Source organism: Rana temporaria, chromosome 5 (genome assembly GCF_905171775.1).
Source record: "Rana temporaria chromosome 5, aRanTem1.1, whole genome shotgun sequence".
Classification (NCBI taxonomy): Eukaryota; Metazoa; Chordata; class Amphibia; order Anura; family Ranidae; genus Rana; species Rana temporaria.
In genome coordinates, this window is record NC_053493.1 from 250829850 (window position 1) to 250844801 (window position 14952).

Sequence of the window (14952 nt, forward strand, 5' to 3'; positions counted from 1 at the left end):
AGATACCTAACTTGTCATGCGTTAAAATTGCGTACACTCATGGAATGGCGCCAAACTTCGGTACTTAAAAATCTCCATAGGCGACGCTTTACATTTTTTTTTACAGGTTACCAGTTTAGAGTTAAAGAGGAGGTCTAGTGCTAGAATTATTGCTCTCACTCTAGAGCACTCTCACACCTGGCATATAGATACAGGATTAAGAGGGGGGGGGGCTAAAGCTGTGTAAGGGGCCCAAACTCTGGGTGCAAGCACTGAAAGACTCCTAATCCAACACTTCTGTATGTATCAGATCCCTACTGCTCTCTGTTACTTCCTTCCTTGGCCAATAGTCACTAGACGTTCTCTGCAGCTCTAGTACATAGGCTCTGTGCTGTCAATAGACATTGCGCAAGGCTGTACTGGTGAGCTGAACAGTCACTTTAGTGACACAGTATCCGAGAAAGGGCGTGGCAAGTCACAATTAGGATGATTGAAGCGGTACCTAATCCTTGAATTTGCAGCTTTAAAGTGCCAATCATTGAATGAAGCTCTGTAATCTCTCCATACCATGTGTCAGTCTTTTAGGATAGAAAACCCTCAACACCCAGAGTGTAACTGAGTTGACAGAGACACTTTGGGAGGGATTTACTAAAACTGGAGAGGGCAAAACCTGGGAGAGCTCTGCATAGAAACCAATCAGCTTCCAGGTTGTATTGTCAAAGCTTACCTGAACAAGCTGAAGTTAGAAGCTGATTGGTTCCTACACACAGCTGCACCAGATTCTGAGTGCTTCAGTTTTAGTAAAGCCCCCCTTTGGGTTCAAAACTTTAAAGCTGCATATCACATGCATGAAGGTAACAACATTACAACACAATAAACTCAAAGGCTTGAAAAAAAAATCTTTACTTATGGTAACTTGTCACAAGGGTTGTCCCGATACTAGTATCGGTATCGGGACCGATACTGAGCATTTTGCGCGAGTACTTGTACTCGCGCAAATGCTCCCGATGCTTTACCGATTTTTTTTTTCGAGAACGGGTGGAGAGGGGGTGGAGTGCGGGTGGAGAGGGGGCGGAGAGCAGAGCAGAGCAGTCCTCGTATGGAGGAGAGAAGAGCTGCTGCCGCTGCCGCCTAGTCCCCTAAGAGAAAGCCAAGTCCCTCCCCGCCGCTGCTGACATCTAGTTGATTTGCGCTTGGGGAACATAACAGCTTTCATTTGAATAGCTGTGTGTTCCCCACCGCGCCTCATCATGTATAGACACTCCCCCTTGCCTGGAAACTTTGATAGACAGATCACCCGTCCCAGGATTGGACGGGTGATCTGTCTATCAAAGTGCCCAGGCAAGGAGGAGTGTCTATAAATGACGAGGCGCAGCAGGAAACACACAGCTATTCAAATGAAAGCTGTTATGTTCCCCAAGCGCAAATCAACTAGATGTCAGCGGGGGACTTGGCTTTCTCTTAGGGGACACAAGGCTGCATCTAGGAACAAAGCTGCATTATGCACAAGGCTGCATTAGAATTTAGGGACATGGCTGCATTTAGGGACATGGCTGCATTTAGGGACAAGGCTGAATTTAGGGACATAGGGACAAGGCTGAATTTAGGGACATGGCTGCATTTAGGGACAAGGCTGCATTTGGGGACACATGGCTGCATTTTAAAAAAGGTATCGGTATCGGCGAGTACATGAAAAAAAGTATTGGCACTTGTACTCGGTCCTAAAAAAGTGGTATCGGGACAACCCTACTTGTCACAAACGCAATTAGACATGAGACTTACTCCAAATCATCATTTTTGTTCTCTTTAGCCATTGTCATGCTAGGCTTCTTTGAAAAAGAAATACCAAAGTCTGTGTCAAACTCATCCCAACTGTCCTTCAGAACCGACTGCCCCCAGCGCCGCCTTCCATGCTTTACGTTAACAGCACTGTTCTGTGGTCCACCGACCGTTGCTTTCTGTCATGGGGAAAAATTTGAGATTTGTTACATTTTCTTTTTCCAGGTTCTGAAGCCAAAAAAAACTAAATACAACCCTGTATTTTTTTTATAGCAACAACCTATTTTGCCAGTGTTGAACCTGTCCAAGGCTATCACTGGTGCATGACACTTCTCAACAGAAGCAGCCACCTGTGTCAAACCTTCATGATGGCAAACTGGCTCACAGAGAATAATAACTACTGTACTTTATTATCACTTAAAAGCAATAAGCCGTTTTTAAACTAATAACTCATCTATCACAATTGTCCTTAAAGTGTCACTAAACCCACATCATAAAAAACTATCAATAAATGCAATCTTACATGCTATTCATACTCACTCACCGAGATTTGTTTTCTGTATTCTGCAAAAAAACTGGTTGATCCTGCCATTCTCTGTCTCCCCCTTTTGATCAATGCAGTTGGGGATTTTGTAGAGCAGTGTTGGCAGCTTCTGCACATGCTCAGTGAGTTTCTATGCTGAACATTTCCTCCCTATCTCGTCTGAGCAGCCCATGTGACTATAGAGGCACACATGTAGGCATATACACAGTGGTAAATGAAAACCCACTCCCTCCCTCCTCCATGCCCACTAACAAGCTAAGCACAATGGTGGTAGGATATTGCATGTAGATTGATGGAGGCTTCACCTCCTTGTTGGTCTAAGACAGGGGTCTTCAAACTACGGCCCTCCAGTTGATCAGGAACTCCAATTCCCATCATGCCTAGTCATGTCTGTGAATGTCAGAGCTTTACAATGCCCTGTTCTAAGACATAGGCTGGAGGGATGTAACAGCATGTGACTGGCAGAAATCTGCACACACCATGTTATTAACCACTTCCAGACCGCCGCATGTATATATACACGTCGGCAGAATGGCACGTACAGGCACATTGGCGTACCTGTACGTCCCTGCCTAGACGTGGGTCGGGGGTCCGATCGGGACCCCCCGCTACATGCGGCGGTCGGATTCCCGCGGGAAGTGATCCGGGACGAGGGCGCGGCTATTCGTTTCTAGCCGCCCCCTCGCGATCGCTCCCCGGAGCTGAAGAACGGGGAGAGCCGTATGTAAACACGGCTTCCCCGTGCTTCACTGTGGCGGCTGCATCGATCGAGTGATCCCTTTTATAGGGAGACTTGATCGATGACGTCAGACCTACAGCCACACCCCCCTACAGTTGTAAACACACACTAGGTGAACCCTAACTCCTACAGCACTCCCTGTGGTTAACTCCCAAACTGCAACTGTCATTTTCACAATAAACAATGCAATTTAAATGCATTTTTTGCTGTTAAAATGACAATGGTCCCAAAAATGTGTCAAAATTGTCCGAAGTGTCCGCCATAATGTCACAGTCACGAAAAAAAACGCTGATCGCCGCCATTAGTAGTAAAAAATAAATAATAAAACTATCCCCTATTTTTTAAACGCTATAAATTTTGCGCAAACCAATCGATAAACGCTTATTGCGATTTTTTTTTACCAAAAATAGGTAAAAGAATACGTATCGGCCTAAACTGAGGAAAACATTTTTTTTATAGATGTTTTTGGGGGATATTTATTATAGCAAAAAGTAAAAAATATTGAATTTTTTTCAAAATTGTCGCTCTATTTTTGTTTATAGCGCAAAAAAAAAAAGGACGCCAATTTTGTTTGGGAGCCACGTCGCACGACCTCGCAATTGTCTGTTAAAGCGACGCAGTGCCGAATTGTAAAAACCCCTTGGGTCATTTAGCAGCATATTGGTTAAAACATAGTAAAGATTTGATTTCAAATATATATTTCTTTAATGATTTAAGCAGTTTATTGATATATATATATATATATATATATATATATATATATATATATATATTTTTTTTTACTCTGTATGCCAAAGGCTGTTTTATTTTTTGAACATGTGACCAGAGGACTAGAAGCTCCTCCTGCTTATGTTTCCCTGCAGACAGGCTAGGAATAAGCTGGGTCATGTGACAGCTGTATATCAATTAGGAAAAAGGTACTTTTTTTTAATTAAAATAATTACAGTGCCATCATCCATATACAGAAAGAGAAAAGATAATGTAAATGAAACAGTGTCTGTTTAGTATCACTTTAAAGTCAGCTGAAAACAGAAAATAAGGAGCTCACTGGATTTTTGGCAGATCAACGTGCATCTTTCTCTACTTGTAGTGATTTTACAGGTGCAAAACATGGATAAATAAGTATGCATTACATCGGTGTACATATTAAGATAGTATGCATATGGTAATTGTGAAATATACCGTATATACTTCAGTATAAGCCGAGTTTTTCAGCCCATTTTTTGGCTGAGAAACGACCCCCTGGCTGTGTAATCCAGTCTGTTTGGCCGTCCATTGTAAGACTGTGTCCATTTGCAGTCTCTCACTGTGCTCATATGCAGCCGTACCTTTCATTAGTAAAACTGCGTGTGTCTGCCGCTGTATAATCCAGTCTGTTCAGCCGTGCATTTTTAGAAATCCCCGCCTCCTCCTCCTAGTCTGTGATAGGCGGAACACTGATACAGTTTCCCAGCATCGTATCAGTGTTCCCCTATCACGAACGAATAATGAGGAGGCGGGGCTTTCTTACAATGGATGGCCAAACAGACTGGATTATACAGCGGCAGACACATGCTGTTTTACTAATGAAAGGTACGGCTGCATATGGGCACAGTGAGAGGCTGCAAATGGGCACAGTGAGAGGCTGCAAATGGGCACAGTGAGAGGCTACAAATGGGCACAGTGAGAGGCTGCAAATGGGCACAGTAAGAGACCACAACTGGGAACAGTGAGACCGCAATTGGGAACAGTGAGACCGCAACTGGGCACAATTAGACTGCAAATGGGCATTGTTTACCCAGTAGCGGCTGCATTTTCCCACCCTAGGCTTATACTCGAGTCAATGTGTTTTCCCAGTTTTTTGTGGTAAAATTAGGTGCCTCGGCAGCTTATACTCGAGTATATACGATATTCATAGTAAAAATGACATGTATGCAATCCATTTTTTGTAAACCTTATTCAAAGTATACAACATAAAGTTGCCAGCTACTTACCGGTGATATGATTTTCCTGATGTTGGGAAGAGTCACCTGAGGATGTTTGGATGGCAGCTGGTTGTCAGCTGTGCTTTGTGGCAGCTGTATTTGCTGGAGGGGCCTGCTTGGAGCAGGCGAGTCATTTGATGTTTTCTCTGGTGCATTAGGAGGAGAGGAAGATTGCTTTTTTATCTCAAAGAGCGCCTGAGGCTCAATGGATTGTGCCGGCTTATTTACAGCCTTTTTCTGTTCCACAACTTGTGTTGGAGGGCCCAGTGCATGTCCAACTTGAAAATACGGGTACCTTAAAGCCTTAATACAGTAAAAAATAAATAAATAATCACTTTCTTACATTTTTCATTGTTCCAAAGTCATACAAAAAACAATATGTGCTTGTTCAGTGACATTTCAGGAGATAGATACTATTATAAATGTAGTGCTGCCAAGAGTACCCCTATGCTACTAAAATGGGTTAACCAGAGTTAATGCATTCTTGCTGAACAGACTAAAAAACATTTATTGAGTGTTATGAAACTATGATGTCATTTAGGTTACTGTGGTATCTTGTCCATACACATGTATACAGTTAAAGATGTAAAACATGTACGCAAATTAAATGTATGAACTTTCTTTTTGTGGTATTTGATCACCAGTGGGTTTTTTTTTATTATATAAACCAAACAAGACTAAAAAAAAATTGAATTTTTTTTATATATATATTATATATATATATATATTTTTTTTTTTTTACATTCCGCTATAAAATATATATAATAAAAAAAAATGTAAAAAAAAAAAAAAAAAAACACATTCTTAATGAATTCAGGCCACAATGTATTCTGCTACATGTCTTTGGTAAGAAAAAAATCCCAGTAAGTGTATATTATTTGGTTTGCATGAAAGTTATATGGTCTACAAACTATGGGATATTAGCTTGATTTTTTTATGCTATTAACTATTATTATTTAGGTACTTATATAGCGATGTGAATTTTCGCAGCGCTTTACATATACATTGTACATTTACATCAGTCCCTACCCTCAAGGAGCTTACAATCTAAGGTCCCTAACTCACATTCATATACTAGGGCCAATTTTAGGCAGAAGCCAATTAACCTACCAGCATGTCTTTAGAAAAGCAGGAACAAAAATTGTCTCTGGACAGCCGCACGCTGAACAAATTGTAACCTTTTATAAAAGAAGGACAGCACTACAAGTCACAGCAAAATAAAAACCCGACCTCTGACGCGTTTCGCACTGAAACTAGTGCTTAGTCACTTAGGCATGTCTTTAGAGTGTAGGACCCGGAGGAAACCCACGCAGGCACAGGGAGAACATGCAAACTCCAGGCAGGTAGTGTCGTGGTCGGGATTCGAACCAGCAACCCTTTTTACTGCTAGGCGAGAGTGCTACTCACTACACCACTGTGCTGCCCAATGACTTATAGTGGGACTGTGATAGTGTGGCGGGCAATCTGACACTGACACTGGCTGGAGGGTACACAAACTGACACCAATATCAATAGTGACACTAATACAGTGGTCAGTGCGAATACTATGCATTGTCACTGTTCTAGTGGCACTGTCTGGGAAGGGGTTATCATCTAGAGGTTATTAAGGAGTTAACTGTGTGTCCAACAATGTGTGTAATATGTGCTGCTTTTACTAAGCGATCTTGTTTTTTATCCCTGCTTCGCAGGGGTAAAAAAACAGCAAGATCACCTGTCGGTGTACCGATTTCTGTGTGGTTTATAACACAGAGCTCTCTTACGTAAATAATGGAGCCGATCAGTGAGTCCCGGCGATCAGGACTCACTGACCAGCTTGTGCTGTAGCAAATCACAGCACAGCTGGGGTGGCGATTGTGCAAACATATCTTAGTCGGAATGGCCGATTACGTACCAGATAAGTGATCCAGTACACGGCAGCAGCCCTGCCTCAGTAGGTGTATTTGGGGCGGTTAAAAATAGGATTTTTGTACTCACAGTAAAATTATTTTTTTAGAGTTTGAGGGACACAAGAAGTCTTTCACCTTCAGGAAATCCAAGCAGTTCTACTGAGGCATGGGAAATACAGCAAACCAAGGCCAACAGGACCCAATAAAACTAGGGACTGTCTGCAGCTCCAAAAGCCCCCTGAAGGAACCTACGCCCAAAAGCTGGCATCAGATAAGGACTCAACATCCACCTGGCAGAACCTAGTGAACAGTAGACCAGTTGGCAGCCTTGAAAATATGGAAAACCTTGTGCTTGAGGCCTAAAAAAGCCCAAGAAACACTCACAGATCTAGTAGAATGCACCTTGGTACTAAAATTCGTTCTTTCTCTAATGGCGCCACTAGTCATAATGTTACAGAGCCTTGAAAAAGTATTCATACCCATTGATATTTTCAAAATGTTGTCATGTTGCAACCAAAAACGTAAATGTATTTTATTGGGATTTTATGTGATAGACCAACACAAAGTGGTACATAATTGTGAAGTGGGAGGAAAATGAGAAATGGTTTTCAATTTTTTTTTTACAAATACCGTATTTATCGGCGTATAACACGCACCCTAACTTTAAGAGGGAAGTTTCAGGAAAAAAACTTTCCACAGCATTCTGCGTATAACACGCAGGCACAGTTTATTCTCCATTTTCAGGGTAAAAAAAGTGAGTTTTATATGCCAATAAATACAATAAATATCTGAAAAGTGTGGTGTGCATTTGTATTCAGCTCCCTTTACCTAAAAGTCAAGTAATTAGTAAATAGAGTCCACCTGTGTGTAATTTAATCTCAGCATAAATACAGCTGTTATGTAAAGCCCTTAGAGGTTTGTTAGAGAACCTTAGTGAACAAACAGCATCATGAAGGCCAAGGAACACACCAGACAGGCCAGGGATAAAGCTGTGGAGAAATTTAAAGCAGGGTTAGGTTATTAAAAAAAATATCCCAAGCTTTGAACATCTTACAGAACACTGTTCAATCCATCATCTGAAAATGGAAAGAGTATGGCACAACTGCAAACCTACCAAGACATGGCCGTCCACCTAAACTAACAGGCGGGGAAGGAGAACATTAATCAGAGAAGCAGGCAAGAGGCCCATGGTATCTCTGGAGGAACTGCAGAGATCCACAGCTCAGGTGGAAGAATCTGTCCACAGGACAACTATTAGTCATGCATTCCACAAATCTGGCCTTTATGGAAGAGCGACAAGAAGAAAGCCATTGTTGAAAGAAAGTCATAAGAAGTCCCGTTTGCAGTTTGTGAGGACAAAGTAAACATGTGGAAGAATGTTTTTTGACCTAAAAGCAAAACGCTGTGTGTGGTGGAAATCGAACACTGCACATTACCCTGAACATACCATCCCCACTGTGAAACATGGTGGTGGCAGCATCATGTTGTGGGGATGCTATTTTCAGCAGGGACAGGGAAACTGGTCAGAGTTGAGGGGAAGATCGATGGAGCCAAATACAGGGCAATCTTAGAAGAAAGCCTGTTAGAGTCTGCAAAAGACGGGGCGGAGGCTCATCTTTCAGCAGGACAACCACCCTAAACATACAGCCAGAGCTACAATAGAATAATTTAGATCAAAGCATATTCATGTGTTAGAATGGCCCAGCCAAAGTCCAGACCTAAATCCAAATGAGAATCTGTGGCAACATTTATAAATTGCTGTTCACAGACACTCTCTATTTAATGTGACAGAGCTTGAGCTATTTTGAAGACAAGAATGGGCAAAAATGTCACTCTCTAGATGTGCAAAGCTGGTAGAGACATCCCCCAAAAAGACTTGCAGCTGTAATTTCAGCAAAAGGTGGTTCTACAAATACAAATAACACTTTTCAGATATTTTGAAAACCATTTATCATTTCCTTCCACTTTACAATTATGTGCCACTTTGTGTTGGTTTATCACTTAAAATCCCAATAAAATACATTTACATTTTTGGTTGCAACATGACAAAATGTGGAACATTTGAAGGGGTATGAATACTTTTTCAAGGCACTGTAAATGTATTATTGAATACAATAAAACACACACTTACTGGCATGGTATTTTGTCTGCAGAAAGAATGCAGAGTTTTTACGTTTACTAGGGAATTTCAGACGTGAAATCCCTTGCATTTCCTATCTCTCGAAGCAGCTTCTACCTCCCACTACGTCAGCTTCCTCTCCAATGGTTCTCTCCCTGCCTTGTTTACTTCATGACAGGTTCACTTTACAATAATTTTATGACAAATTCCTGATTCTTTATAAAATGAAGGGTGAACATATCAAATACCTGACTGGCTGTGGGGCGCCTTTTGGGGTCCCAATGCAGCATGTCTCTCATCAGTGTTAATGCCTCTTCGCTGGCATTGGGTATGAGAGTTTTCAGGTTTATAGGGACACACTGTGGAAAGCGGAAATTCATAGCCGATGCCAGCTGATATCCTTCAGACCAGTCGCTCTGCAAAGTAAATGTAATGCTTGCGTTTGCTTACAATAGGACATGTTTGGCAGCTAATCCATCACACTCATCATTTCACTGATTTGTCATCAAGTGGAGGAAACACAACTTACCTTTTTTGGTGTCCCCAGAACCTGGCAGATTTTAAAGATCTCGTCAACCTCGCTTGTTCCAGGGAAGAGGGGTCTGAGGGTATACAATTCAGCCATAATGCTGCCAACTGCCCATAGGTCTATGGGAGAGCTATACGTTAAAGATCTCAGCAAGACTTCGGGGGCCCGGTACCTGCATAGGAACAACATATCTAGAGTCTGTATACTTGACATCCACAGCTAATACTGCACATTGGCAGCTACAATTGGTTTACACATGGAAGATAACAGGGTGAAAGACCACCCAAAATGGAGGACTCTGGTTCCCAAATGAAAGGATATTGTAAGAGAGATTATCACATGAGAGCCTGAAGAACTGTGTGTCAGTGGTATTACTCTGCTTTCTGTTAGATGTTCAATAGCAGTGGTCTTCCAACTGTAGCCCTTTGCCGGTCTATACCCAGCCCTTGGGGCTTTATTCCAAGTGACACCAAGAAGGGGGCACAATTCCCCCCACTGACACCAATGATGGGGCACTATTCCCCCCACTGACACCAATGATGGGGCACTAATTCACCAACTGATTCCAACAATGGGGCACAATTCCTCCCACCGATACCAATGATGGGGCATGATTCCTCCCACTGACACCAATTATGGATAACCATTCCACCCACTGATACCAATGATGGGGCACTATTTCACCAACTGACACCAATGATGAGGCACTATTTCTTCCACCGACACCAATGATGGGTCACCATTCCTCCCACTGACCTCAATGATGAATGAATGAATGACTTGTATAGCGCTACTCATGCGAACTGAATCGCCTCTAGGTGTCATACACACAGATATACATATATATACTGGGCCAATTTGTACAAGTTCCAATTTACCTACCAGCATGTCTTTGGAGTGATGGGGCATCATTCCTCCCACTGACACCAATGATGAAGCACCATTCCTCCCACTGACACCAATGATGGGGCACTATTCTTCTCACTGACACCAATGATGGGGCACTATTCCTCCCACTGATACCAATGATGGGGCACTATTCCTCCCACTAATACCAATGATGGGGCACTATTCCTCCCACTAATACCAATGATGGGGCACTATTCCTCCCACTAATACCAATGATGGTGCTCTATTCCATACACCGACACCAATGATGGAGCTCTATTGCTTCCCCTGATACCAACAACGGGGCACTATTTCTCACACTAATACCAATAATGGGGCATTGTTCACTCCCACTGATGCCAGGCCATTTTCCAGTCAACGGCCCTTTGTTTATAAAGTTTGGAGACCCCTGCTCAATAGGAATATATGGAGTAAGAGTAAAAGGTGATGGTACTGACATCCTAATACAGCAGATGATGGATATCATAGGGTAGGGATTTCCTCAAAGGTATCACCAAGGTGATTCCAGGTGACTGAACCTGTTCTTGTAAAAATGAGTATCGAGTTTTGGGATTGCATACCCTTTAAAGTTAGCTTGTACTTTGCTTGTACTAGGCAAAGTTATAGGTTCACTTTACTGGAAGGTCTGCAAGCATGCTCTACTTAAAATGCCCTATACTCCACCACCAGACTGCCAAGATGTCCATACGCAAGTTGAAACGTACACAAAGCTATGTTCAGCACCCGGCGATGCCCAGTGAGGAAGCAAGGAATGTGCCATGTTCCTCCATACTCTCTCTCAGGATTGTGTGATGTTGGAGAAACATTATGCTAATTACAAGTTCACATGAATCAGCTCAGGATTACCCAAGTGATAAGAAGCAGTTAGGCAAACAGGCCTATAGTGAAAATGACTACCTGTAATGCTTTAGGAAATATTCCTTAAATATATTTATTACAAACCCATTAAATACACCTGTGTTATCAAGCTGTATACACATGAAGTACTATAGGTAACTTACCATCGGGTGGACACATAGTCTGTATAGGGCGGCTGAGATCGCAGTTCTCGTACTAGCCCAAAATCTGCTATTTTCACAAGCTCCGGACCCATACATAAAAGATTTTCAGGTTTCATATCCCGATGAAAAAACCCTGACCCAGCAAAAGGAAAAAGGCAGTGAGAACAGAACATGCCCAGATTTTAGAAATTAACAGAAAAATAATGTAATGAAAGAATAGCAGTATAAAGATTCTGTGCTTGACACCCATAAATGCCCGTAATGCCCCCCAAAAAGTCAGGACAGCATCTTAAAGTGGATGTGAACCCACTCTCATAGTTTCTAAACTACTGCCATAGTGCTGATCTATAAGGATATACATGCCTCCTGCTTGTATCCTTACCTGTCAAATGTCTCCCCTCTGTCTGTTATAAGAACTGAAAAACTGCAGATTCTGTGGGTGGATCTGTTGTCTGGAGCTCAGTGGGTGGAGTCGTGATGTCAGTAGACTCCCCGCCCACCTCTACACTGCCCTTGTCAACATGCATTTTGTCCTGTGTATTCCTTACACTAAATTCTGCTATGATCACTAACATCCAGTCAAAATCCAGAAAAGTAACCACATGACTTCAGAAAAAGGAGTGGGGTGGGAATTAAAAAATAAAGCCTGTCTCCAGGCTAGTGCATGAGATATGTAAATAACCTGTCACTCACAGCAAGGGGGCGGAACGGACTAAGGTTTTTCTCTGTAAGTCCGTTTTATTTCACTGAACAATAAAAGAGGATTGCTCAGAGCTGGATTAACTCTGTATGGCAAGACTGGGCACAGATGATAGGAAATATTATACTGTACCTTGTGACATAAAAAAAAAAAAAAAAATTCGGGTTTACATCCACTTTAAGACAAAAACTTGAAATGATAACTTAAAGCAGTATTAAACCCAAAAGCAAACATTTATTATATTACAGCTTACCAATTCTTACATGTGGTGGCTACATTTGTTTTCTTTTTTTTTTTCTCACCAAGTGATCCTGCAAGTAAATCTGTTGTTTTTCAACAGAACAAGCTGCCCTGCAGATTTAGCAGTTAAAGGGTTAACACAAAACATTTACCACTGACACTAGTGCTTACAATGATCAGCTTTTATTTATTTATGTAAAACATTTATCCTAAAAGAAAAAGAAAACCGTTTGCTGTAACGTCTTATATAGTGTTAGGATCCATTCACGCTTGTACGACGCCAAATTGAACCAACTTTGATTCAACTTTGGATGAGTACAACTTTGGCTTTGACCATTGATAAGCCTAGATTCACATTGGAGTCCCAGCCTATTGGAGGCAATGCCACTATTCCAATCGGTGCCGAACCGATTTGCAAAAGTAGTTCCTGCACTACTTTTGCAGATTTCAGGTGCAACTTCAATAGACATCTATGCATGAAGCCAGACAGATGTCTATCAAGTAGCAGCTGAAATCGCGCTGACCTTGCTATTTTGAAATTGCGCTACTTCAAGTGAGGTGGCACGATTTCAAAGTAGCATCAGTGTGAACCAGAGCTAAGGGACAACTGTTGCATTGTATAAAATTCAGGTACAACTTTCTTGCAACTTTTAAGGGTTAACATTGAAGTCTATGGCCCTCAAGTTGCATGAAAGTTGGACCAAAGTAGTGCATGAACTACTTTAAAGTGGCTGCAACTTTAAGTCGCACTCATACGAATGATTATCATTGGAAAACATGAGGAACGACTTGTCATGCAACTTTGACAAGTTGCACAAATGTGTGTTTTTTTTTTTAATGCAATTCTTTGAGGCTGGGTTCAGGGCCGGATTCCAGACAAGGCCACCAAAGCCAGGCCTCTGGGCGGCAGTGGTTGCAGGGGCAGTGCCGCGCCTGTTGTGATCTGATGTGCCCCGTGCCCTGATGTGCTATGTTCCCAGATGTGCCCCGTGCCCCGATGTGCTGTGCCTCAATGTGGTGTGCCCTGATGTGCTGTGATGGGCCCTGATGTGCTGTGCCCTGTACCCTGATGTGATGTGCCTCAATGTGGTGTGCCCTGATGTGCTGTGATGGGCCCTGATGTGCTGTGCCCTGTACCCTGATGTGATGTGCCCTGAAGTGCCCTGTACATGTTGTGCCCTGACGTGCCCCGATGTGCTGGGCTCTGTACCCTGATGTGCTGTGCCCTGTACCCTGGTGTGCTGAGCTCTGTACCATGCCCTGATGTGCACTGTACCCTGATGTGTTGTGCCCTGGGCCGGTCTGGATGAAGGCCCCCTATGTGATGGTGTGTGTGTGTGTGTGGGGCGGCATTGAGGGACCCGGCCTTGGGGCGGAAAAGGGAGTAAGTCCGGGCCTGGCTGGGTACACACTAGAACACGCAATGGCTCACAGCAGGAGTCAGGTGTGTCTCCAGTCACTGTTTCAGGTCCGATTTCAGCTCGAATTTTGGGCTGAATTCGGACCCGAAACAAACCAAAAGACGCACAGGACCCCTGTGCAATTCGCACCGGAGCCGTTGAGGACAGAGCTGGTCACAATCTCCTACTATGCGAATTGGATGCTGGGAAATCCGCATCCAAATTCGCATAAGTGTAAAACCCAACCTTAGACATTGTGCATTTACAAAAGATTGTGGCAGTACTACAATAAAACAATAAATGTGAGCAGAAGCTCCACAAAGAAAGAAACAACAAAAGCTCATAAGAGCACAGTGATTTTTCATGTAACAGTGGACTCTAGACAAAGAATATCATGTATATGTAGAAGACTGATAAGGTACCAAACAAATAAGCTGGAAATGGAGGAGGGGGGATGGGAATTGGTCACAAAATGCATGAGTATTGATGTTTTAGCTGGAGCTCAGCTTCATTTGGTTAGTGTATCTCAATCTGCTAGTGCATCTATCACTCCCCTCCCCCCAGATTACCAGTGCTGCTGTGCAAAAGTGCCCACTGTGCTCCTTCATCCAGAGTAAGGGCACTCAAATACTGTATAGGAGGTTAGTGGGCAGATCACCAGGTGAAAAAAAAAACGGGGAAAAGCCTAAAAAAAATAAATAAAAAAAAATGAACAAATGCAGCCACCACATCTGATTGGTAAATTGCAATATATTGCATTTTTGGTTTTAGGTTTCATTCCATTTTAAGCCCAGGAAAGAATAAATCGCCTATTTACAGCTACCGACAGGGTGCCGTTCTTTATTTTACTACTTTATTTATTATTACAGTTACTTAATAGCTCACAGGGGTTTACACATACTGTATATTACATAAATCTACTTCATATAAAATGACTAATGCATGTAGATTTTACCAAACAATATAATACAATAATAAATAGGGATAGTATATAATGAAACTTCAGTAACTAACACTGCAGGATGCAAATGAAAAATGCCATTCTAAATGCTTACCATGCTTGTGTATAAAGGCCAAGCCTGAAAGCACCTGAAACATAATGTTCCTGATTTCACTCTCAGAGAACATCTTATTCTCTCTGCCAAGATGGCGATGTAGGAAAG

General features: G+C 42.4%; 1 protein-coding gene across 3 annotated transcripts in view; it reads right to left on the minus strand.

Annotated features, from left to right (window-relative positions):
• Window positions 1-14952, minus strand: part of MAK (male germ cell associated kinase) — a 98324-nt gene that overhangs the window by 27126 nt on the left and 56246 nt on the right. For 2 of the 3 annotated variants that reach the window (XM_040353714.1, XM_040353716.1), the window contains exons 5-10: window positions 14845-14927; window positions 11450-11582; window positions 9540-9711; window positions 9259-9426; window positions 5015-5308; window positions 1762-1937 (exon numbers count right to left, since the gene is read on the minus strand). In XM_040353714.1, coding sequence (XP_040209648.1) covers window positions 1762-1937; window positions 5015-5308; window positions 9259-9426; window positions 9540-9711; window positions 11450-11582; window positions 14845-14927 — 1026 coding nt within the window. The remainder of the gene's footprint in view (window positions 1-1761; window positions 1938-5014; window positions 5309-9258; window positions 9427-9539; window positions 9712-11449; window positions 11583-14844; window positions 14928-14952) is intronic. The other variant, XM_040353715.1, reaches the window with a different exon arrangement.